This window comes from Tauraco erythrolophus, chromosome 10 (genome assembly GCF_009769465.1).
Source record: "Tauraco erythrolophus isolate bTauEry1 chromosome 10, bTauEry1.pri, whole genome shotgun sequence".
Taxonomy (NCBI): Eukaryota; Metazoa; Chordata; class Aves; order Musophagiformes; family Musophagidae; genus Tauraco; species Tauraco erythrolophus.
Window position 1 is genome coordinate 16,146,918 of NC_141474.1, and position 23,828 is coordinate 16,170,745.

The window sequence follows — 23,828 nt, forward strand, 5'->3', positions numbered from 1 at the left end:
ACTTCTGAGAAATATATGTATTTCTCGATTCACAAACGAATTAAAGCAGCTAGATCTCCTTTCAGCTGCCCGCAGCCCGTGCAGAAAAGGCAGGCGGGGGCGCGGAGGCCCGGCTCAGCACGCAGCACGACCAGCACCGGTACTCGCCACCCTCGCGGTCCGACGCGGGGACCTTTCGGAGCTCCACCGACTCGGCCGGTTAGCAGCCGGTTTCTGCTGTTCCCGTGAGTAAAGGACAACCCCCGTCGCACACGTACAGCAGCAGAGCACACACCCAGCCCTTTGCACTCGGGAAGCGCCTCACACTTTATTACCGCGAACACACATCACACACCCGAGGGCGACCGCGCGGCCCCGCTCCGGCGCCGGCCTGCGCCCGCCCGCCTCGGGAACTGGCGACAGCGATCCCCCCCGCCCAGCCCCGCCCGCCCCGGCCCCAGGCCCGGGCCCGGCGCCGCTGCCCCGGCACGGCCCGGCCCAGCCGCCGCCGGCCCCGCAGCGCCCGCCACCCCGCGGGACGCTCTCCCGGCGCCACCGCAGCCCTTGTGCAGCGACGCCGGAGCAGCGCCTAGAGACTGGGGGAAGTTTGAGTCACGCCGGCTGCCGTACGCGCCAGGTGCCACCGCCCGCTTCCGCGGGGCGGCTCCGGCTGTGCCATGGAGGCCACGGTGCCTGTCGCCATCCTCCTCCTCCTTCCCTTACTGCTCGTCCCCGTGGCGGTCCTGGCGAGGAGGCGCGGCGGCCGGCGGACACCTCCCCTCCGGCTCCTGGTAGTGGCCGGATCCGGTGAGTAAGCGCTGCCGCCGGCGGGAGCGGGGCGCGGCGGGCGCCGGGAACTACGGCTCCCGGCATGCAGCACGGAGCGAGCGCGAACGGGGCGTTCGCCGGTGCGTCCTGGTGCGCGCCGGGAGCTGCGGCGGTGGCGGGCGCGGAGCGCCGCGCCGAGGGGTGCTGCCCGCCCGCCGCCGCGTCCGGAGCCGCTGCCGGGCTGCGCGCCGCGGCCGTGCGCGGGCCCCACCCGGTCCGCGTCCGGCGCCCGCCAGGCCGCCGCACGTCGTTGGGTTTTTTAGTTGTTCGTTTGAGTAGTTGTTACGCTTCATCTTGATTTGGGGCGTTTTCGTCCGTATTTGTGTCTGACGGTTTGGTTCCTGAACCTTTCCTTCAGGCGGTACGTGCGCTCCACCCAAGCTGTTAATGAGTGTGTTGGCTGAAGCGGGCGCAGGACAGACCTGTGCAGCTGCTTGGTCTTCTGGCAGAAAATCACTGATGGCTGCTCAGGGCGGGGCTTTCCAAAGATCTTACATACGTCACATTTTGTAATAATTTTGCCCAAACCGCCTTTCGGTGGTTTACCTATGAGACTCCCACGTGAGTCTGTCGGAGGCAGTATCGTTGTCCAAGCATGTCACCCCACGCCAAGGGGACACGCAGCACATCTCCCACTCCTTGGTACCTCCCCGAAGTTGCAGGGCAATTAATTGGCAAAAAGAAAAATTAGTCTACCTTGAAAATTTGCACTTGACAAATCAGGCAAGTTTTGTTTTCATCACCTCAGTATCCTTGTGTTTTTTTGTGCACCGACTAATTGAGTAATAATTCCAGGATATTTCTGTAATCTGAGTTTGACTGGCAGTTTTATAATTTTTCAGGTCATCTTTACTTCCACCAGGGCTGGAAATGTGCTTGTTTTCCTTTGGTCCTTTGGAATCGAGTTTGTACATATTAAAAAAACACATTCACTATACATAAGTTTACCAGGTGAAATAATTCATAAGTCAGTTAAGATAGACATAATATTCAAGCCTATTCTTCGAGACTTTTTTTGAAGTAGGAATCTCTTGCTCCTCTGTGAATACTCAGATGGTTGCCTTAAAATTTGTGAAAGCTTCAACAAACCATTGCTCCTCAGAAAATCCCTCCAATAACGTTTGAAGAATACGGCATGAAATTCTATGGAAAGGCAGCAAACTCTGGTGTCAAATGCAGCAGCGTGGCCCTCGCTGCTTGTCAGTTGTCTGCCAGCTAAGGGTGCCTGACTGGTATAGAAAAGGTCTTGTAGGAGGCTGATGACACTGGGCAGTGGGTGGTAGTAGGAATACATTTGGCGTACTGTTTTGGTCTGCAACTTCCAGCAAAGTGAAAAGTAACGCATCCAGTAAACGCTTATGCGCATACTTATGGGTGCGGTTTGATGTTAAACTGATCCAGCCTGAGAGAGAAAAGGTGAACTGGCTCCACTTTACCTGTGCACGCAGTCTTTCCTCTCCCCTCTTTCACTGTTACAGGTATTCCTGTAACTTCAGTTCAGGAAACTCAACTGATTAAAAAAAAATTAACCTTGCTTCCAAAAAACGCAGTAAGTACACCCTCCCTTTCTCTCCAGTTTAGTGCAAATTTAGCTCCCCGAACAAAGTGACCTTGGAGTTGGAAGGTTGTCAACACCCATTCAAGGGCAGTGAGCGGTTAAAGCACTTGGCGGGAGCTGGACTTTCTTCTGTAATCACTCAGCTTATACACTGGTGTAGCTGCAGAGTGAAACTGCTGCCCGATGTGTTTCAGTATTGTGAGCTGGGATGGTGCAGCCCCTGAACCTGGTCTTGCAGGTCGAAGGACTGAGCACTGCGTAGGGTCAGTGGGAGGTACGCCCCCATGGCACAGCTCTGAGCCAGATCCCGTCCGGCTTCATTTTGACTGTTGCACCATGGTATGGCTTTTGACTATGGACTACAGTATAACTCTTTTCCCAGTTGTTTTTGCATCGTGTACAGGACTTTGAACGCAAATGTCGTACTTCCGTGTGATCCTGGTTCAATCTTATTTAACTGAAAAACTTTTATCAATATAGCTTCAGTGGGAGCTGAATTGTCTTCATGTTACTTAAACAGTCTCAACCACCCTTCGGTTGAATCCTCTATTCTCAGAAGAGTGTCACTGATAATAGTACTAACAAGTTTTAAAAGGAAAAATGGCAGACTCAGCTGAAGAAATGGAAAGTTACAAAAGTTTTCATATACTAACTGCAGTTTATATTGTTTTCACAGGTGGGCATACAACAGAAATCCTGAGGTTACTTAGCTGTTTGTCAGAGTCATACTCTCCTAGACATTATGTCTTTGCAGACTCGGATAAGATGAGTGAAGCTAAAATACGTTCTTTTGAACAAAAAAGGGCTGAAACATTCTCCAATTCCCAGGTAACTTGTTAAATATGCTCTTGTAAGATAAAATGCTCCTAACATGACATTCTAATCCAAGGTAATTTGGAAGTGATTCTTTAAAAGGATATTTTTAAGCTCGGCAGGTGCTTTTTGATTTGATAATCATTTGCACTGAAGTTCAGTTAACAGTGCCATCCTGTACATACAGGTTTTTATGTTTCTGTAAGTGAACTAAACACTATTGATTAATGCTGTACTAGAGAGACACTGAAAATGCAAAGTGAATATACCTAAAAATAGCAAATGCCCTTCTTTCTACCCGTTTTCACTACTACCTTCCTTCCTTTCTCTTAAAATGGTCCTTACCTCCTGTTAGCGTATTAATCCATTTAAAACAATGAGGGATCGTAGTTGTAGTGAAAGTGACTGCACAAAGAAGGCGCTTTCTTCCTCAAGAAAAGCATGCTGAAAATAAATATCTCTTAATTTTCTAAACCAGCCACCCATAGAAGTGTTACTTGTAGCTCTAAAAATACTGAAGCAGAGGTATGGTGAGTTTTTTTTCTTTTATTTTTTAGATTGGCATTTCCCTCAGTGACACAATGTATTTATCAGAAAGAATTTATGTCTTAAAATTATCTAATAAAACCTTAATTGAAAATGTATTATTTTTGTGTGTTTCTAGACTGTGTTTTGGTTGTATTTTAAATTGAGCTTTAGTTACACATTTTTAAAAGGTATGCGATACCTGCTTAGTCTCAAATAGTTTTCTAGTTGATGACCTGAGCAAATGCTGAGCTCCTAAAAATCATGAAAAAAATCTTGTTTATCTTTTTATCAAATGTTTGCTTGCTTTGAGCAAGTTGCTATATTATTAACAGACATCAGTATGGCTCTCCGGTGACTTGGAAGTGTGATTTGATGTTCAATGAAATTAGTAGAAATATCATATTTCTATTTAGAAATTGAGATAAGTACAATGGAAACAAATGTTCTGACTACAAAATCTTAGTCCTTTTGAGCAAGTAGTACAACATGCAGTAAATTAATTGTTTATGTAGTGTTGATTTCGTGTGGTGCACTTCTGATATTTCTGTTGTCTTCAGCAGCACTACTAGGACAAAAGATTGTAGGACTCAGTACCAATGATTTTCACAATAAACCCTTTTAAAGTAAAGCAACTGCTGCTGAAGTGAGCAACAGGCTCACTTAGGAATGACATTTTTAAGTTTGTTTACCCCACTTTCACCTTGGAAGATGAAGGTTCCTTGCCTACCATGAGCTGCTGAATCAAGTGGGGATGACTTAGTTCAAAATTGAGTGTGGCAGTCTCTTCTCTCATTGTGCACCAAGGATGAAAGTTTAGTAAAGTGGCTGGAGGTATTTCCTGTTCAGAGCAATCTTGTGTGGTAATTAGTCATTCACACAGTCATACTCACTTATCTGAAAAATATCCAACCTTAAATTTCTTAAAAATACATATTTTGAGTATTAAAGGATTATGTAGTTTTCCACTAGTTCACTTAGTTTTGCTAAGCAGCTTCCGTTTTGTACCCTCTCCAACTGCTGACAGATCATGTAGTTATATTTTCCTTCAACGCTGAAAGCCAGAGGAGCATTTTTGGCTGCACCTGAGTTTGCTGTCTGGATAACAGATGCTTGTTTTCCTTTGGCCATTCTTTTTCCACTGAGCAAAAGTATTTAGAGTTAAAGTGGAAGATAAATTTTGGAAAGTAAGGGTCACGTGCCTGTAACATATATTTGCTAATTTTCAGAGTGTGTTTTCAAGTAGTATGTGTTTTGGCAGTGACGATGCTGGAGATCATCAAGCATTTAAAAGTCATGTGTTAGTAGCTTCTTGCAGCTTTGAATAAATGAAGGGAAAAGTCTGAATGCTTCAATCCATGGTCATTCCCTTCTTCATCTTGTCAAGGATGTAAATTTTTCCAGAACTAAGGACTGGACAGAAGACAGATTACAATAATGACCTAAGAGAAAAATCAGCATACACATTTAACAAATTCCTATATAAAACCCCACAAATACAACCAATTTCTCTTTTTGACTTGTGGTCTAGCCCAGTTCTAAAAGCCACAGTATTCAGGGAGAAGGAAAGGAAGCCAGAACGAGCACTTTGCTTACAAGAAGACAAATGCTACACCTCTACCCACTAAGTCTCTTGAAAAAAAATCCTGAATGCTTCCTATGAAAAGTCTCTGGTCCTGCTATCACTTGCCTCTCTGTTCTCTGTTGTCCCCTGCCTGTAACCACAACTATTCTACACTCAGGGAACCCTATACACTCAGCATAGAGAACCTGCTTCAGCTCCTGCTGACCTACTCTAGCAGCAGAAAGACAGATTTGTTGACTGAAAAACATGAATTCTTCACTGGATCTTATGCCCCTATTTGTGATGTCTGAGATGAACAACCAGATTAACTAACCTTTACATAATGCTCATCTGACTGCAGATTCTTTTCCATTTTATGTTTCATGAGCGATATCATGCTAAGAAATCTTGTTCCTTGCAGGAAAAAGAACTAAGTGAACCCAGTTTCTTTGCAAGCATTGCAGTATATTCAGTTGAGCATATTATAATAATTCTCACCAGTGGCAATTTTCTACCTACTTTTCCTTGCATGCTTGCAAAACAACAATGTTAACTAGGTAAAGGACTACCTCACTGGTTTTGAAATTGCAATACCAAGTCAACCATTACAGACTTGCTAGTTTGGAACATTTGTCTTCAAATAACAAAAAGGTTTCTGGCTCCACTAAAATGTGAGGAAAAATAAATGCAACAATACGACACCATAGAAGATACGGGAGCAATTTGTCTGTTTCTAGTATCAGACACGCTATGCAGTTTTCCAGCAAAAGATGCAGGAGCTACCTTTGTCTGGAATACTATCAGTACTCCATCAGATGAGAGACTGCATTGCAGAAGCATCTGACAGTGGCTTTTAAACAAACGAACAACAAAAAAAAATCCTTTTTTGTTTCTCAGCTTAATATTTAAGTGTTGATAGATATGTAGGCTGAAGGCCTAACATGACATAGACAATAATGTGCAAAGTTTTAAACATGATTTTTTTAAGACTACAGATAAAATCAGTTTGATCTTTACTTGAATTCTACAAGTAAATTTCTACTTTGTTACTGTTTGGGGTCTCTATTGAGTTTTGCTGAAAACAGTTTTTTATGATGTAAGAAAATCATACATGTTTTTGGCAAATACTGTTTAACACTTTTCTTACAGTGGAGGGAGCATCCTGAATAGTTCAGCTGAAACCTGATCTGCCTAAAACTACCTTATCATACACCTATTTCTTGCAGGACTGAATACTATGTGAGGGTCTAAACTCCACTTACAGCATTTCCTTTTATCACCTGATCTCTTCTAAAGCTTTAAGAAATGGAGAGGTAGTGATAACCAGAATCTTGTTGAATGAGGAGCAGGGGGCATGTTTATTTTTCCATGTTCTGTTGTCAGACTAATGCAATTGGAGTTTCAATACCTGCAAATAAAACAACCAGTTCGTAACATCTGTTAATGCCTGACAGCATTACTGCAATTAAAGAACCTTATCGCAATGAAACAGGATAATTTCAGTCAAGAAAATTTACTTAATATTCTGCATTCATAAGTGGGGTGGTTCTTTTATTCTTTCCACCTTATATATTAAAAAAGCCCCAGTTATCGTTATTCAAGAATGATTTGTAGTTTGTATTTACCATGCAGCTATTGGGAACATAATCTTTCCTGGTCACAAATCACTAGGGCTAAGCTATGTTAATTAGCGATGGGGTATTTGAAGTAACTGGGCAATTTTCAGTTTATAATGCTATTTAAAATCTCTCACTCCCAATTTGTGAGATCACTGTAGTAGTAGTGATCTGCTGTCCCATGTGAAGTGAGATAGTGACCATTGTCCGGGTCTAAATAATACGTCAACATCAATGAGCAGTGCACTGCAGTCGATAAATTTTTTTTTCATTTAAACAGACAAAAATTTCACTGGCATAGGGCTGCCTTCTGATGTAGCAGTAGTTCTTAGGTGTAGTTCCTCTGCATCAAGGTAAATGCTGTCTGCAAAGAGTGCAGGAAGCTCAACTACTCTTAGTTGCTTGCAGTGTTCTGAGACAAACAGAAAACATCTGTGGTTTTTTTATTAATTTGATACCTTTTACACTCAGTGACTGATCCCTATGGTTTCCTAGGGGAAGAACAAAAAAAGTTATTTCTTAAACTTATTTTTTATTTAATAAGTTGTTCTTACCTGTTTCTTTATGCAAACATCCTGCATATCTTTTGAATACTTGTTGAGTACTCGTTTAAAGGATAGTGATGTTTGCTGTTACATTTTTAATAGCATGCACCGGACATTAACAAAGAAAGGTTATTACATTTTCTACGGTGTAAATCCACAAAGAATTTAAACAGGCAAGAGAGAAGAGTCACTGTGTTTGCATTTATCTAATCAGTCCTAGACTAGTGTCTCGGTGACCACGAGGTGGGGCACTACGTTAACATACTGTGGATGAAGTTGCTCTAGCTGAATTGTTTTTTGCGTTAGGAATGTATTAAAGCAACATGAGAAGAGATTAAAAAATAGATATATAGTTCTAGTATTTCGCTATACTGCATTGCCAGGAGTGCTAAGCACGACATTCAATAAGGCATCTAAGAAAAGGTTTCATACCCAAACATTTCCAAACTAGATTTAGAAAAAAAAAAAAAAAAGTTGGCACAGAGAGATCTAATAACTCTGTAGAAGGAGCAACAACATTCTTAGAAAAATAACCATTCAGTTTATCGTGCTCTCTTCCAGTTCACCCTTGATCGCATTCCCAGAAGCCGTGAGGTTAGACAGTCTTGGACCTCCTCTGTGATAACAACCCTGTACTCCATACTTTACGCCTTTCCTTTGACCTACAAACTGAAACCAGATTTGGTAGGTAAAGTAAATTTTAATTTATTGAGAACTTGCTAATCTGCATCATAAAAGCATTTGGAATATCAAGACATTGCGGACTGTATCGCTCATGTATGCTTAAATTTACAGTTCACAGGAAAAGTATTTTTGAATGTAAAATTAAAGCTGAAAGAGATATAGCAGCAATACACCAGGAAAAAGAGAATGGGCTGCACTGCTGGTGAATTAGAGTAGCAAATACCAGTTTCCCCTCTCAAAGTTTGCAGGTAATATCAAGAGTGTGTCACTCCCTTGTTAATGCTGGTAGAGCTAGCACAAACAAGGTTGCAGATTCTTGATAATATCTCTTCAGAATTGCAACAGCACAAACTGCCTGAAAGCCTGGTTATCCTGTTGGCTGGTGTTGCTCCCGAAATGGTATGACCAGTCTGGAACAGGCAGGTTCAGACCAGCAGAAATATATACAGATTCAGTTCTTCAGCTACATGCATATTTATTTAGTCTTTGGCTGACTGACATCAATTATCTCATCTAATGACAAAAAACATCACTGCTGAAGTGGCAACTCCTGGCACTTTAGTAATTTTTCAAGCCGTTCACGAAACTGCACTCTCATGCTATTTACAACATTTATTTAAAAATACTCCACACACTTAATCAAGTTAGAAGCATTCAGAGTTGTCAGATTATAGAAATAAAATAATTAGAGATACCTGATCAATAAAGTTTTGTGTTAATGCAAGACTCAAAAGCTAGCACACTAAATTCCCAGGTTTGAGTCCTACAATTCTTTAAGAAAAATTTTGGTTAAAGCTGGCTTTTTGCTAGAGGAGTTGTCATCTTAAGGAGTCAGTTATTCAAGCTTGAGTTTTTTTAAAAAGCATTATTTTAGCAGAATTTCAAATTAATATTTTATGAGATTTTAAATATTTTAATGAAACATGTAAAAACTTGTGAAGTTATAAGATTTTTTCACAATTTAGTAGCAGCGTATATACACCCACAGAGGGTGTTTGTAAGCAGACTTTTTTTTAGCTCTTGCTGTGAACTGTACAGCAAATTCTAAAGAGGCTCATACATATTTGTGATATTTTGAGTGTTTAGAGAGACTGCTGTGAATAATTTAATCTCATTGGCTTCAACAGTATTGGTCAGTTCCTATCAGATCAAAAGCTACTTGTTTGCTGGAGTTTTCAGAGCAGCTTAGTGTGCATAACAACACAAGTAGCTCTTTGCAGTTCTTGTTTTTCAAGCCTATTCTGAAAACTGGAGATAAAGTTGGGAGGGAGAAGGAGATGGCATACTACTTTTTTTATTGTTATTTTAACTTTGGGGAGGAAATAGTAGAGGGATGTTTACACAAAGCAGACATCTCATGGTAAAGGTGACTAACAAATATTTAGGAATCACTTTGCTGTACTACTGGTTTCGTTTACGTATACACTTTCTTTACCTTATTATTGCAAAAGAAATTGACTGGAAAATCTCACTGTGTAGCTTAATATATTACCAAAAACGTCAACAGGACACATCATAGAAGAGCAGGAAGTTACTAATCTAAGTCCATGGTTCCTCTGTTTACAAGAGGAATTTAAAGTGACAGTGGGATTTACACATAGAATTATTAGAAATGGTGTTGGAGTCGATAAAATGCAATGAGCCATCGAAAGCCTAGTGCTTTTGAAAAGCACTTGTCTTTGTAAAATTAGGAATACATTTTAGCAAGGTCTTTAAGCCCTTTGCCGTGTTTAAGGGAACCACTGGCTCAAAGTGGTATCCAAAGAGTCCTTATCCATGATTAGTGAAGGGCTGGAGGGGAAGGAGTTCCCAAATATCTTTTTGTCAGGTACCATCATCAACCACAACAGCAGCTGGTATTGCCACTGGCAGAAGCATCTCTGGCATTATGTGAAATCTTATACCATTTGAAAGCTGCTTGCATACTACTACTTGTATGGATATTTTAGTTTAAGAATTCTGTAAAACATAATAAGTCAGAGACCTGTAAAGATAAAACACGTATCAAAGGAGAGTGATTCGGGGATTCAAATGCCTCACATTGCCAGTTGAAAAGATGCTGTGTGGTGTGTGAAGCAACTGGTAATATTTAATTGCCTTTAGAAGAAAACGTTTGTGGTGAATTGCAATTCCCCGACTCTTGACAAAATGTAATGCTTACTAGTTAAAAGAACTAGAAAGGGTGGGACAAATGCTAGCATTTATAGGACTCCTCTATAACTTTTGGCATGGAAATCAACACCCAAGTTTAGACACAAGCACAGTATTACATCATGCTGAGAGCTTCATATTTATAAACAGTAGAGCTTACGGTTACTGTACATTTTCAGCCTAGGCAACTGTTTTTGTTTAACTGCAAGAGGGAAAGACAACTTTGAATTGCTTCTAAGTCGTTGTAAGCAGTTCCATCTAACCCTTCTTCAAGATGCTGAGTTCAGAAAGAACCAAACAACTTTCAGGAGACCTTTGCTGTCTTGTAGGACTTGACCCACGCTTGAAATGGGCCCCCAGAGAATTTAAGAAATGTAAAAAGTCAGTTTAGTTGTTCAGTTTGAGATCGTCTTCAAGAGGCCCACTTCTGAGTTAGGAACATCTGCACTCTGCGAAGTTAAGTCCCCTTAGAGATATTAAACCAAGTAACAAAATTAAGATGTCAGAAGTGATGATTGGCTTGTGTTCCTATAGCCAAGAATTATAAAAATAAAGATGTCAAAGTGTTTTGCAGGCACGTCTATGCTGGGCAGTTTTTACAACATATCAACCTTAGATAGGCTGCCTGTGCAGAGGCCTAAAATTCCAGGAAAACAAGGCTTGCGCCAGCACACTCTGCCTACACCTTCCTTCCCCCAGAAAAGCTTTTAAAACCATTCATCACTTGCAGCCAGATTTAATACGCAGTTGTAGCCTCAAAGACTGCAAATTCTTACCATGAAATCAGGCAGCTGGTCAGAGAAGAGAGACTTTTATTACCTTTATTGAGAGAAGAAGGTAATACTGAGAAGAAACGTGAAACCAGAATAAGATGTTAGAAGATCTATCTAGGGAAAGATGCAAATCCATCTTAGACAGTTACAGAAAATTAGACAAGCTGCACAGGGATTTTTCCCAAAGAGAGAGAAAACTATTGAGTCTTACATAGGTTATTTGATGACCAAAAAGGAATAAACTAATGTTACAGCCTTCCTATAATATGCTTGAAGTCAGTCAGTCAGTAAGTACAAGGTCAGAGGAAACTGGTCTTCAGTCCTCTCGCTGCTTACAGAAGTATTGTCCCTGTCTCTGGGCTGATTTGCCAGCCCTGAAACCAGGTGTTCAGGTGATCTAGCCATTTGGCTGGGTCAAGATTATTCCGGTTCTTCTGTCATACCTGACATTCAAACTGAAAACAAAGGATACGTGTGCACCACACAGCAGAGAGCTGTACAGAGATTGCATCCAGTCCTTGTTTTCAGCCATAGATAGGCTATGTAATTGGGTCAGTGATTTACTCTCCTTTAATGTAATTAAGTTTCATCTAAAATTGTGCAGAAATGCTGCATAAAGCTCCATTCATTAGTAGATTGTGCATCGTGGACCCTTAGGAGCAGAATTCTTTTGGTTTTCTGGGGACACTTGTCAGCAGTTCCTGCTGCCTCAGTGCTTTACAGAGCTCGAGATAAACGGATATTTTCAGATCACTGCTGTTTGGCAAAGCCCGGGTTAAATCAAGCAAAGAAGGCAGTCCTTCCACATTAGGGCCTCCTTCCCGTGGGAAGTCTGTAGTAAGATGTTTACACTTGCACAGCAAGTACAACGAACTCTGCTGTCTCCCTCCCCACCAGCTGTCAGCTGAATCCGTCTCTCCTTTTTAAACTTCTTTCTCGAAGCCTGAAACCTGCACAGCTGATTATGCTTCTAGCAGTCTACCGATTCTTTTTTGGCTGCACATCCCATCACACACGCCTGACCCTCCCGCCTGGTTAAAATGACTAGAATAAGCTTCTGGAGTTGTTACAGAAGTGTTCATATAGTAAGCTATGTGAAAGAAGATCATTATTTCATTTAGCTAAGATTTTCCATTCTTTGTGCCCTGCCCAAAATGTCTGAAGTTCATAGCACTTTAACAAATCACTGTGACAAATAATAAGTTATTGTCTCTTATATCACGGTTCCTATTAGAACTTTGTGGAAAGCTACAAAATCTGGGTGGTGGCATTTTTCTCTATTCACTTCCTTCAAAACAAGTAAACTTTGTATAATCCAGTATTAAGACTATCTGGTGCGTTCTTTTGTGTGCTGAATCTTTCCGAACTATTTACAATTCTTTTGGACCAGATTGATTTTACAGTATGTCTGATCTACTGTTGTTCTTCTAGGATGAGAACAGTCAAAATAGGCGAGAGTAAGAACATTGGATTAAGAACATCAGTGATACAAATTGTATAGTCTAAAAAGAAAACAAAGTTAAGCCATCCAAATTTGTGTTTAATTTCTCAGTGTTAATGAAAATATGAGTCTTATTCATCCCTCCTGTAACTTGTGTGCTGTGTACAGCTGCCCTGCAGCCACAATGTAGAATTACCCTCTGCTGAGCACAGATAAACAGCTAAAGCTATTCAAATCAGTTATTTTAAAGCTAGGTTGTAGCTCTGCTCTTTCTGTGACTACTAGTTCGACATGCCTGTAGACAGTAAATATCAGAGGGAGGACAAGAATTAGCAGTAAAGACGAACTGAGAGCTTAGATTTAAGCAGAGTTTAAACTAAAGACTGCTCAGTCTTAACTCATCATCTATCAAGTTCATTATGAACCTGATGAACACACTGGTCACACTTCCACATGTAAGACATCGTTTCAAGTAAACAATCTTGCTAAATCTGACCGCTGAACCAGGCCACTGGTATGCAGATACAGATTGCTAACACCTCTAGGTTTTGCATTGTGAAGACATTTCAAGCAGGTATTTGGTGCGGATTCTCGCTATGCCAACTGCAGTGATTAGGCAGTAGCCTCAAAGATGTTTATATGCATATAAAATACCAGTTTTAACTAACCTAAAATACTGCTTTCTAGTTAAATGAATGCTTGACTAATGAAAGACACATTGAGATTTGCAATTAAAAGATCATTTTAGGCCATTATTAGTAATATGTATGATTATATTTAACAGTCTTTGGATTTAATTTCTCCTTTCCTTTTGAGTAGAAGCAGGCCACTATATTAAGCAGTACTTTTTGATATCAGGAGATGAAACACGCCCCTATTTTTAAATAGGCTCTAAAAGGTTAGACGTTATTTCTCATGGGTTTCTGACCAAGAGACTTTAGTCAGGTTCAGACTCAGCCAAGGTGACACTGAGAACAACGGTTTGCTGAAAGACAGCTAGTACCTACTGTTTGTAGCTACGAATGTAGTTCAGTGACTACCATTTCATTTACTTGGCAAAAGCCTTTTACTAAATCATTTTATGACCAACTGTCATCCACACAAAGTCAAATTTCCTTTACTTCCTACTGATTTATCAGCAGCAATAAACCGCAGACCACTCCATGGTAATGTAGGTAGGGAGTTAGTTTATTCTCCAGCCGGCATCTGCCTTGGTAATCTGGTTCCTCCCAGTTTCCCACAAGACTCACTTGTGCCACTATTTCTTCACAAAAACTTCTAGCGGAGATCACGATGTTTGGTTGGTCCCACTGACAGTCTGCATGTTAATTTAATGTTTTAATAACCAATACTAACATTCTGACAGACTTGAGCATTAGTACCACTTCATACCTGTCATTTATTAGTATTATCATTATTATTTTCAATTGATTAGTTCTATGTTTCTCATTTTAAATTTAGCAGCTAGGCTGAGCTCACACGTCCCATTCTGCTTCCACATACCTGCAGAAATATCACACATATGGATGGAAATTACCTTTCCAAAGACCTTTTAATGCCAATGACAGACCTGTCACCTTTCACATGAAATACAGAGGCTTTTAAGTAAGGTGCCTAAGGTTAGCTTCATCAAAAAAAAAAAAAAAAAAAGGTCAAACTTGCATGTCTCTTTATGCATCTGAATCTAGATTCTCATACGTTCCTCACTAAGCTGTTGCCTAACTTCTGAGGCTTTTAATGAGCCCAGTTATCTTTCTTTTCATCAGTAAAGCCCCTGGGCATACCCAGAAACAGACCTGAGCGGTTTAAGTCTTTACAGTGTCAAATAGCCACATGCACAGCCCAACTCCTGAGCTCTACTGAGATCTGAAAACTAGGAGCTTCCCTCACTACTTTGCATGTGGATGCTGATCCAGATCACATCAGCTGGGCCCCTTCCCTTGTCCCTTGCCCCTGAGGACACTTGGCTGGTAATTCTGGGTCAGGCTACTAAGTGCCTAGAAGGCAGAAGTGACAACGCTTAGTACAGTTACAATTAAATCCTGTTGTTAAATCTAGTTCCTAGTGGCTTTGTGGAACCTCTCCTTTTCTTGCGTAGAAAAATCCACTAGGTAGGATTTTTGTCTAGCTCTCCTCAAGCTTTTATAAAGTGAGGACTGAGGAAATGAGGGAGTTGGTGATGCTTCCCAATATATTTCAGTCTGTGATGAAAATAATACTCAGAAAAACAGTAGTGCACATTAGAAACCCAACTGTGCAGTGCGCTAATTTAATTCCTTGCTCTTCCACTCCTCTCTTCCCCATTCTGGCATTCACTGATCTTATTTATCCTAGTTAGGTAATCTGCCTGTAAGACCACACACGTCTCTGCTTGTTTTGAAGAGCACCTCACCTACAGGGTGTGCTGCATGATAATAACAACAGGAACCGTACCAACAAGATGCACAGAAGTGAACTAGAAAGGTTTTCATGGCAGTACGACAAGTTGTAGCTGCTGACCAGCCTGAGCACAAGCTGTTGCATCTGGACACCATAACTGTCTTTTTGCACCCCTGATGATTCAAGTGATTTAGAGAATAGAAGATGAAAGTGTACCCAAGTATAATTCAATTCTACCTTAATTACCCAATTTTCATCAGACTACATATCTAAGTTTGGTTGTCCTAACCTGCATTCCAGAGGTACATTCAAGTAGCAAGCAGGGTGTGAAGTTTTAGCTGGTTTTATGTACAGGTTGTGGAGGGAAGTGAACTGGATAAGATCTTCACTATTCAAAAAGAATAAACCAGTAGGTAGTTTAATGACCTTTGTATTGTTCAAACATAACCTGAAATTATTCTTTCTCTCCACCAACAGCAAGAATAAGGAATTGTTGGAAAAGATTTCTGCTTTTTAATTTTTATAAACTTTTAAAAAAAAATTAACAATTCTAAGCTAATTTTCCTTCAAGTTCCAAACTTGACTTTTCAGACATGCTAAAGAGCTAGACTAGCAAAAGCTTTAACAAGAACACTCCCTCCCACATGCTTAAGTATTTGAGCTAAGGAAAAAATCCCTTTCTCTCTTAAATTCTCATGTTTCTCTTGTTTTTCTGATTACCACACAGATTTATATTCCCTAGAAGAGATCTTACTTCTATTGTAACTGTACCTTGGAGTAGACAAACAATGTATCGTTTGAAACCTTTTAGAGTTACTCATGTATAAAAAAGTAATACTTTTTATCTGTTTGCCATCCATGCTTAAGTTGCCATCAAAGTTACTAGCAGAAATTGATTCTTAATAGATATGGCCTGCTATGTCTGCACATATTAAAAAAAATAATTCTCTTTGAAAGAATTTAGCACATACATTTTATTTTATTCTCAGAGTATGCTACTGAATCAAAACATGCTAATAAAAGCAATACTCTTCATACCTGGAGATCTTCGCTGAGAAGATTATACAGGAATCTTGATGCATCCTCTGTGAGGAGTAAATTATTGTTTTCCTGGTGTTAAAGTAGAAAATATTGATGTGAGAGAAAGTAAGTGCTGTGCCCCAAATCCTGTGGTGAGTCCACAGCAGAGCTGTGAGTACAACTCTGCTTTCTTGACTCTCCAGGCTTCTATCTTGGTCATGAGCTCATAAGGTAAATATATTTATAATTAAAATTTGAGATATTTGTTCACTGATGCTTTCGTTAGTTTATTTTTACAGTTAGAGCATCTCCAGTATTAAAAGAGCTGGTCTCACAACTGCAGGGCTGTAATGCTGGCAGTTGTGTTTCCCACAGACTTGAGGACTGTTCAAGATAGACTGAGCAGTCAGCTAAACGGGTCCTTGGGAATCATGGGGCAGGAAATGGGAGCAGCTGAGAGTGAGAAGCCAGATTACAGCTGCCTTTGTAAGTAGCACTCTACTTCTGTAGGTGAAGGAAAAAAATGTGCAGCTGGATACTTCACCTTACAGGGCATTAGCGTGAAGTTTTCCAAACAGTAAGATAATGCTAAAACCAAGCAAGTGCTGATGAGCTCATGAGATGCTGTAATTTACATAGCAGAATACAAACGAATTCATTGCAGATTCTCTCTTCTTGTACCACAGAAACAACCAACCTCCCTCAGCAAACAAATGTTTTTGTTCATTTGTTTTTGTTTATTACACTCTTAAATCATTAAAGGCAATATACTCCTAAAACGTCAAAACCCCTAGATCCTACCTGATGAATGCATGAGTCCAAAACTAGCCCTGACATAAAAATGTTATTATGGTTTTTCTTTTAGTTTTCTTTTCAGCATCCAAGGACCTCTACTCAACTTTCACTAAACGTGACTGTTCAGTTTTCCTGTCACTAGAATAATTCTCTGCTCTGTTTCCCTCATTTCTGAAAGATTCTTCAGGTTATTCTACAGTCAGATTTTTAGTTTCATGAAAGAGGCTTTCTTTGTGTCAAGACAGTGTCTTCTGTCCCCTGTTAGTTTTCTGTATTTGTATGTCATTGAATTGTTTTTATTGTTACTTATGCTACCTTTGTGAAAGGTTTATTACTTTTGTTTGCCATCGTTTCTAGAATTTCTCAAAGCTGGTATTTGTAAGGTTTCCATGTATTATAACTTGCTATGGCACTTAATTTTTTTCCTTATGTAAGTCCAGCTACCAAAACCACAACATTTGGGTGTCTGTCATCAACTAAGAACATGCAATGAAAATAAAAATATATAATGCACAGATTACAATCCCTTTAGCTGCTTTCTTCAATTAGTGCATTTCCTTTCTGACCTTTGAAAACTCATTCAAAAGCCAGAATTTTCTTTGCCTAGCAAGGTGGAAACTTGTTAAACTTGGTCCAAATCGAGGAACTTTCTGCTGAAAATACCTTTGACTGAAGAGTTTTGTCAGATCTGTAGGTAGTCCAAGTTGTTCATCAGAGCTTTGTGAGATTGGTTTATGCTCCTCCTTTTTCTTGATGAAAGAATTCAAGGGATTTGTTTTGAGGTTTGTTTTCTAGTTGGTTTTGTTGTGGGTTTGTTGTTTTTTATTTTTTTTTTTTTTTAAATGAAGTCTTATTTGCAAACAAGCAAGCTTTTTTCTTAAGTCTCTTCTATGAAGTATGGCAGTATGGTCATGTTTTAAAATTACTTTTCTTCTGTCCTAACTTCTTTTCAATTGTAATTCAAATTGATTTCCCACTTCCTCTCTTTTCTATGCTTTCTTTCTTTTTTTTAATCTCCTTTCCTTCCTTAAAATATTAGGAACAGCTATTCAAATTTCCTTGGCTTTTCTGTCAAAGCTCAGAGACACCTTCTGGGCTTTCAAATCTTAACAGGCTCAACAGTTACCTTTTGTTCCCAAGTGTTAAATAGCCATTGAAACAAAATATTTATCAACACAAGCTGAGTTTTAACAGTCCAGAAAAAAACATTATTAAAAATTTATTAAAATTATTAATAAAATTACTGTTTTTAGGCCCACACATGTTTATAAGAAGCAGAAAATGCCTAATTGCTTTTTTCCTACATTGTTAAAAAAGTAGGTTTGTTTACTTGCATAGATATACAAAGATTATATGGCTCAGTTTTGTATCACTCCAGCTGCCATTGCCTCTTTTAGTAGTTCTCTATCACCACCACCTATTCCCTTATTCTTATCTCCAGTTGTTTGGCACTGTGGGGAAGGGGTCATTACCAGGACTAAGGAGGCCTGAGCGATGTCCTAAACATACTCCAGGAGGTAGCTCCACAGCTGGCAAGCAGCGCAGTCTTCAGTTCACACGCGTGCATCACCCTGCAGCAGCAATCAGCACTCCCACACCATAAGCCTGCCCAGCCCCAGATAGCCGGGCAGTTCTTCTGCTCTTGTCCAGGTGGCAAAGGCCAATCTCTGTGGAAGTCATTAAAAAAAACCAGCAGGTGTTGACAGTTTCTTATGCAAAGCAAATCTCATGTTAGTTTTCCACTTTCTACTAAATTTGTGTTAATTTACATTGTCCTCCTTTTGATGGTTGTAATTTGGGAACATAAGCAGTACTCAAATACTTGTTCGTTAAAGATATACAGCAAATGTATGTTGACATATTTATGAGAAAAACTGCAAGTTTTCTGCTTTACTCATTTTTGTGTTAACCAGTGGCCTGACATTTAATCCCAGGGAAGCTGTGAGCTATGCTTTCAGTGTTTTAGCTGGTAAATGTCACTCTGCTACAGTGCTGCATTCACCAGCTCTAAAGCAGCTTTTATCAGCAGTGGAGCCATGTGCCAGTGTTCACAGAGTGCCAGACTGCTGGTTTAGCTTGTTTTCTTTCAACAGCTGTAGAAAATATCTGAAACAGAAAGGCAAGAACTATTCCATTTTTATATGAAAGTGATTAATAGGAAATTAGATTTAGAGAGAGAGTTGCTAAGTATAAACATTGTATTCTGATCCTTTACTTTTAAACCTCCATTAATATACAGGTTGATTAGTTTCTTGTACTGTTTAAAAGTCTGGTTACACTGAATCGGTAGAGGATTTTAGTATGTAGGATTTAGTTTATAGGCCTAGCTGTGAAGCCAGGCAGCCAGTGAGCCAATTTAACAGTTAGCTGGACATTTCTTTGCATTAGAGGCAAATGTAAATGGTATAGAGACCTGCAGCACTGGCTTCTGGCACGATCTCTTGCAGCTTGTTGGCAGCAAAGTTGAATAGCTCAGTGACCACAAAAGTCCTTGGGCAGTTGCAGCTTAAGAGGTTACAAGGGTGACTGTAAAATTGCCTTTGGCCCCTACTTTCCTCCTTTCTGCTGCCTCACTGAGGAAGGCTGAACCAAATAAACTAGAGATCTTCAGAGACGTATCTCATGCAACACAAACATTCTACAGGCAGCCTTGTAACTGAAGTAAATAGATATTGGGAAACACTTGCCCTGAATAGCTGGTTGACCTTGTAGAGGCCCTGGTCCTTTCTTGCCCAATAGATGTCTGCTTCTTCTCCACAGCATACTAGTGATTGACACTGGATTCCCTGAGAGATGCTTGTTTTCTTCTGGAGGGGAAAAACAAAAGCCTTAGTCTTTTCTAGGTGGAAGACATCAATCATTCTCCAAAATTTACTTTTGAACAGTGTTTTGAAATTCACTAGTAGGACAGCTCACCTTCTCTTATATGTTTAAGGAAGGCTGTAGATGATTCAATTCCTTTCCACCATCAAGTTCGTGTACTGGCATGAGCTGAACAGCAGCATTTCTAGCTTATAGGTTCCGCAACTGTTCCTCTTCTTTGTAATGTGCATACTTGTTTTCTCAGAAGTTTCCCCTATATCCCTTAGTGAGTGTATGATTTTGAATTCCAAGCAGCAGGAACGCTGGTCTCTCCTTGCTGACAGAGAGAGAGGGGAGAAAGTAGGACTGGTCAGACCAGATTTTTGGAGGGGAATTGCCACTCCAAACACGTGAGCAACTGCAACAGTTCTAGGTACAACATGTCTCTAGGCACGCACTGAAGGTTAATTTTTAAATTAGAAAAATTGATTAATAGTTCTGACTTACAAATCACAACCCCAAATTCAGATAGGGATCTATTTGTCTGTTGGCTTCAGCAGGTTTATACCAGAGTCTCTTTCAGGGGACAATTCCAAAACCAAAGCATTTTAGAATAGAAACAGCTATAGTCAAAGTACTTTATGGGCATTTTGCATACAGAGACCCTGTGGAGCCAGACCTGCTTTGTCTTGTTTGAACTGGTATGCGTAGAAAAGGAAAGAGCAGAGGACATGAGTTATGATCAGATCATGTTTTTTTAGAGCTGCCTAGTCCATAGTTTTCCTGATCCTTGTTCCCGCACGCAAGAACTTTTCCATGAATCAAAGGGCATATGAGAAGCAGCTTACAAGTTATAAACAATTAGTAGAAGGTATAAATTGAGTGCATCATATCAGAACTTAGATATAGTAAAGAATTTTATTATTATTTTAATTGTTTTTCTATTTTGCATGTCAGCAAAGTAATAACAGCAAATCGGTGTGACTTTTAGAGCTACAAATAGATTCAGAAATAGACCCATTTACTATTGTTTCATTATGTGATTTTTTGTGAGCACACTTAGTTTGGAATTAATTCTAGCATTTACCTTTGTGTGTGCATATAGACACAAGAATACCAAATATCAGAAAGACTGGAGCTGCTAGCCAAGCTTAATAAAGGAAGGAAGGAAGTAGGATGAAGGTATGGCACAGCGACTTGATAAAGACCATGTAATAATTCAGCTTTTTACAAAACCTGTTCTACCATTCTCAACTTCTGTGCTGAGGATAATGTTAGGATGTCTACCTGACCTAAATTATATCTGCGATTGGTATTTTTTGTGTCAGACTGTGGAAATTAAGGGACCAATGTGAAACTCTCTGCTTGCTTTAGACAATTGGGCTGAGCTGTCATGGTAGATGGAGGCTAAAAGAATGCAGAGCCAGTACAAGTCCAGAAGGAATACAGGTGAAAGGGCACCTGGGAATAGGGCTGCAGAGGGAGATGAATACCAGAGATCACAAAGAAAACCAAGGAAGAGAGGACAAGTGGAAGGCACCGCAGAGGGCTAGGTAAGAGTACAGAAAAACACCAAAATGGAAGACACTGAGGAAACGACAGGGAAGAGGACTGTAATACAACAGAAAAAGGGCTTGGGGAGCAATGAAGATGAGACAATGTTTATACTCCAGATAGCTCTACTCCAGAAAAGGGAAATTAGAGTTTCTGTTCAGCAGTGGTGCACATTTTATCTGCTAGCTTAAAGCTGAATTTTGAATCTGAAATCAGTAGTCAGACTGAATATTCAACTCAAAAAAAAAAAAAAAAAGTAGTAAATAACTTTTTGAACTGTTTTGGTGCTTCTTGTGCGCTTGTCTGAAACAGACCAAATTCTGCAGCAGGGACCCTGGTGGATACTCCAAGTTGTTTCCTATGCCTATGTTTGCACTACAGTAACAAATGTTATTACAAACAGAGATACGTAAACATGCCTTAATTTAGATATCAGTAGCCATGTAGCAGTAGCACAATCAACATCAGAGCAAATTAATCAAACTTGTCAAGAAATAGGCAAAATGCCTGGTTTAGTTCACAGGTATAGAAAAGTTTCTTTGAAATGCTAAAAGGCAGCTTATGTCATTGGTTTATGTCCTTGCTTCCCAACCCAAATGTATAAAAAACCAGATCTTCATTCTCAGCAGATTGTAGAGTAGGTTTTAAAGTCCCAGCATGGATTTATTTGAAATCGGGTTCAGCAGTAGGTTTGAAACCATAGTATATTACTCTGATTTCAAAAATCTAGTATGCAAATTTTATGTGTTCAGCTTCTTGGCTATATAACTGCTAATATAAAAGAATTACACTGTTGCAATTTTCTTATATAAGTATTTGTGGCTGTTCATACCTTAAAATTTCAAGATTAAAACAGTATACAGCCTGTAACTTGTAAGGGTCTTTCAGAAAACGTCAGTAAGTCTTGCATGAATAAATAGTTCAATTAGTATCAGCAATAAAATCAGAATAATTTTGCATGCAGAATTACATTCTGTTGATTCTGATAAGAAAACACTACATTACGATCATCGCATCCTCGAGCTAGATTTCTGGGGCCATCTTAAAGGCAAAGGAAAGTATAAGTGACAGAGTTTGGAACTCAGTTAACGCCAAAGCTGCTGCTGCTTTTAACTGAGGCAAGGTGCTGGTAGCCAGTTTATTAGTAGGATCTTGCCATGAAGCTGGGAAGGAAATGTTCTGAAATGTTTGCTACAGCCCTGAAACAGAAACTCTGATTTTATTTTTGCCCCCACCAGTATCATATCTTTCACAAGCTAGTGAACTTGGAACACAAAAATTTGAGTTTACAGAATATAGGGCCATGATATTATAAAAGAACACTTTATTTCCAACTCCCAGCTGTGCAGAAAAGTACACAGATTACATGGTAGTATTTAAATTTAGTAAGAAATTCCTTGCCTGAAATCAATTTTGATACCCAAGTAGAGTGCCTAATATACCCTGGTTTAAACTTTTTACTTTTAAGCAATCTGTTTTTCAGTTTACCAATGCCTAAAATTGAAAGACCACTTTCTTTTACTGTTAACATTTATAAGTGAATTTGAGATTCTCTGCTACAAGGACATGACATGTATTTACCAAAACACTTCCTTCTCTGTGCTTGTATCTATGTACTAGTGTTTATTAAAAGAAAAAAAAAAAATCCAGTCATGCATATCAGCTAGTAGATTCTGATGAAGGTCCTAATTCATCAGCACATTTTTGCTGAACTCTCAAGTGTTTTCCTGACTTAAGCCAAAGTTCAAAAGGTTTATAACTGGATCCCAGGTTTAGTAATCATGATTAAACTTCTTTGGCCTTATTATGCCTTAATCTGTGCACAAATCTCATGATTGATACAACACAAAGCTGTGACTGAGATTGGAAGCTGTTATATACCCATGAGTCACGGAATTCTTCTTTCTTCACAGAAATTATCTGCACCATCTCAGAGCTCTTCTCCTTCTCCTTGACATGTAAAGAAAGATGATCTTTTTTGGCAGCTACTTCGAAATAATGTCTTTCATTTGCCCATTCCCCACCCCACCTCCTTTTTTTTTTTTTTCCATATTCACTTGCCTCTTCTGTTTTTTAAAATATCTTTGGAAATTTTTTTTGTAGATGTAATGTTATATGAATATACACACTTCTAATTCTTTACTGTATGAAAAAACTCATGTTTTACTTTTGTAATATGTTTTATCTCTTTTAGATACTGTGCAATGGACCAGGAACATGTGTTCCTGTCTGTATATCTGCTCTTCTTCTTGGGCTTTTAGGAATAAAGAGAGCAATCATTGTGTATGTAGAGAGCATCTGCCGCGTGGAAACTTTATCCCTCTCCGGAAAGATTCTTTACTACTTTTCAGATTACTTCATCGTTCAGTGGCCTGATCTAAAGAGAAAATATCCCAAGTCAGTATATCTTGGTCGAATAGTATAACAACAGAAGACAGGCTTTACCTAAAACAAACTCTGCTAGCTCCTCACTGAAGAAATGTATTCATGTAGCTTTTTAGTTTCAAGGACTCCTGTTAAGAAATGAGGGGGGTACTTGAAAAGGAGATAATAATAAAGATATCTCTACATTTAAGTACATTTTTGTGTAGTTGTATTTCTTGCCATCATGTAGGTCTGTTCAGCAGTACCCCATAATGGCCTTAAATCTATGCTGTCTCTGTTTTCATCTAGTTTTCCTGCTATGTGAATGGCAATTTTTCTCTACAAATAAATATGGTAATTTGTATGAATTGTAACATTTCCTGTAAGGAAACTTTGTGTAGTTTTCTAAATTGTAAGAAACAAAGTCTTGTTCTAGC

General features: G+C 39.6%; 1 protein-coding gene across 1 annotated transcript; it reads left to right on the top strand.

Moving 5' to 3' along the window:
• Positions 1–656: 656 nt before the first annotated feature.
• On the top strand, positions 657–23,452 carry ALG14 (ALG14 UDP-N-acetylglucosaminyltransferase subunit). The gene is made up of 4 exons (XM_086617771.1): positions 657–786; positions 3,042–3,193; positions 7,990–8,112; positions 23,222–23,452. Exons 1-4 carry the CDS (start codon positions 657–659, stop codon positions 23,450–23,452), a joined length of 636 nt encoding a protein of 211 aa, XP_086473897.1.
• The last annotated feature ends 376 nt before the right edge of the window (positions 23,453–23,828 follow it).

Excerpts from the sequence above, each read along its gene's own strand:
- ALG14 (XM_086617771.1), top strand. The coding sequence starts at position 657 with ATGGAGGCCACGGTGCCTGTCGCCATCCTCCTCCTCCTTCCCTTACTG. Across the intron at positions 3,194-7,989 it reads AAACATTCTCCAATTCCCAG|TTCACCCTTGATCGCATTCC; the intron begins GTAACTTGTTAA and ends GCTCTCTTCCAG. Across the intron at positions 8,113-23,221 it reads ACAAACTGAAACCAGATTTG|ATACTGTGCAATGGACCAGG; the intron begins GTAGGTAAAGTA and ends TATCTCTTTTAG.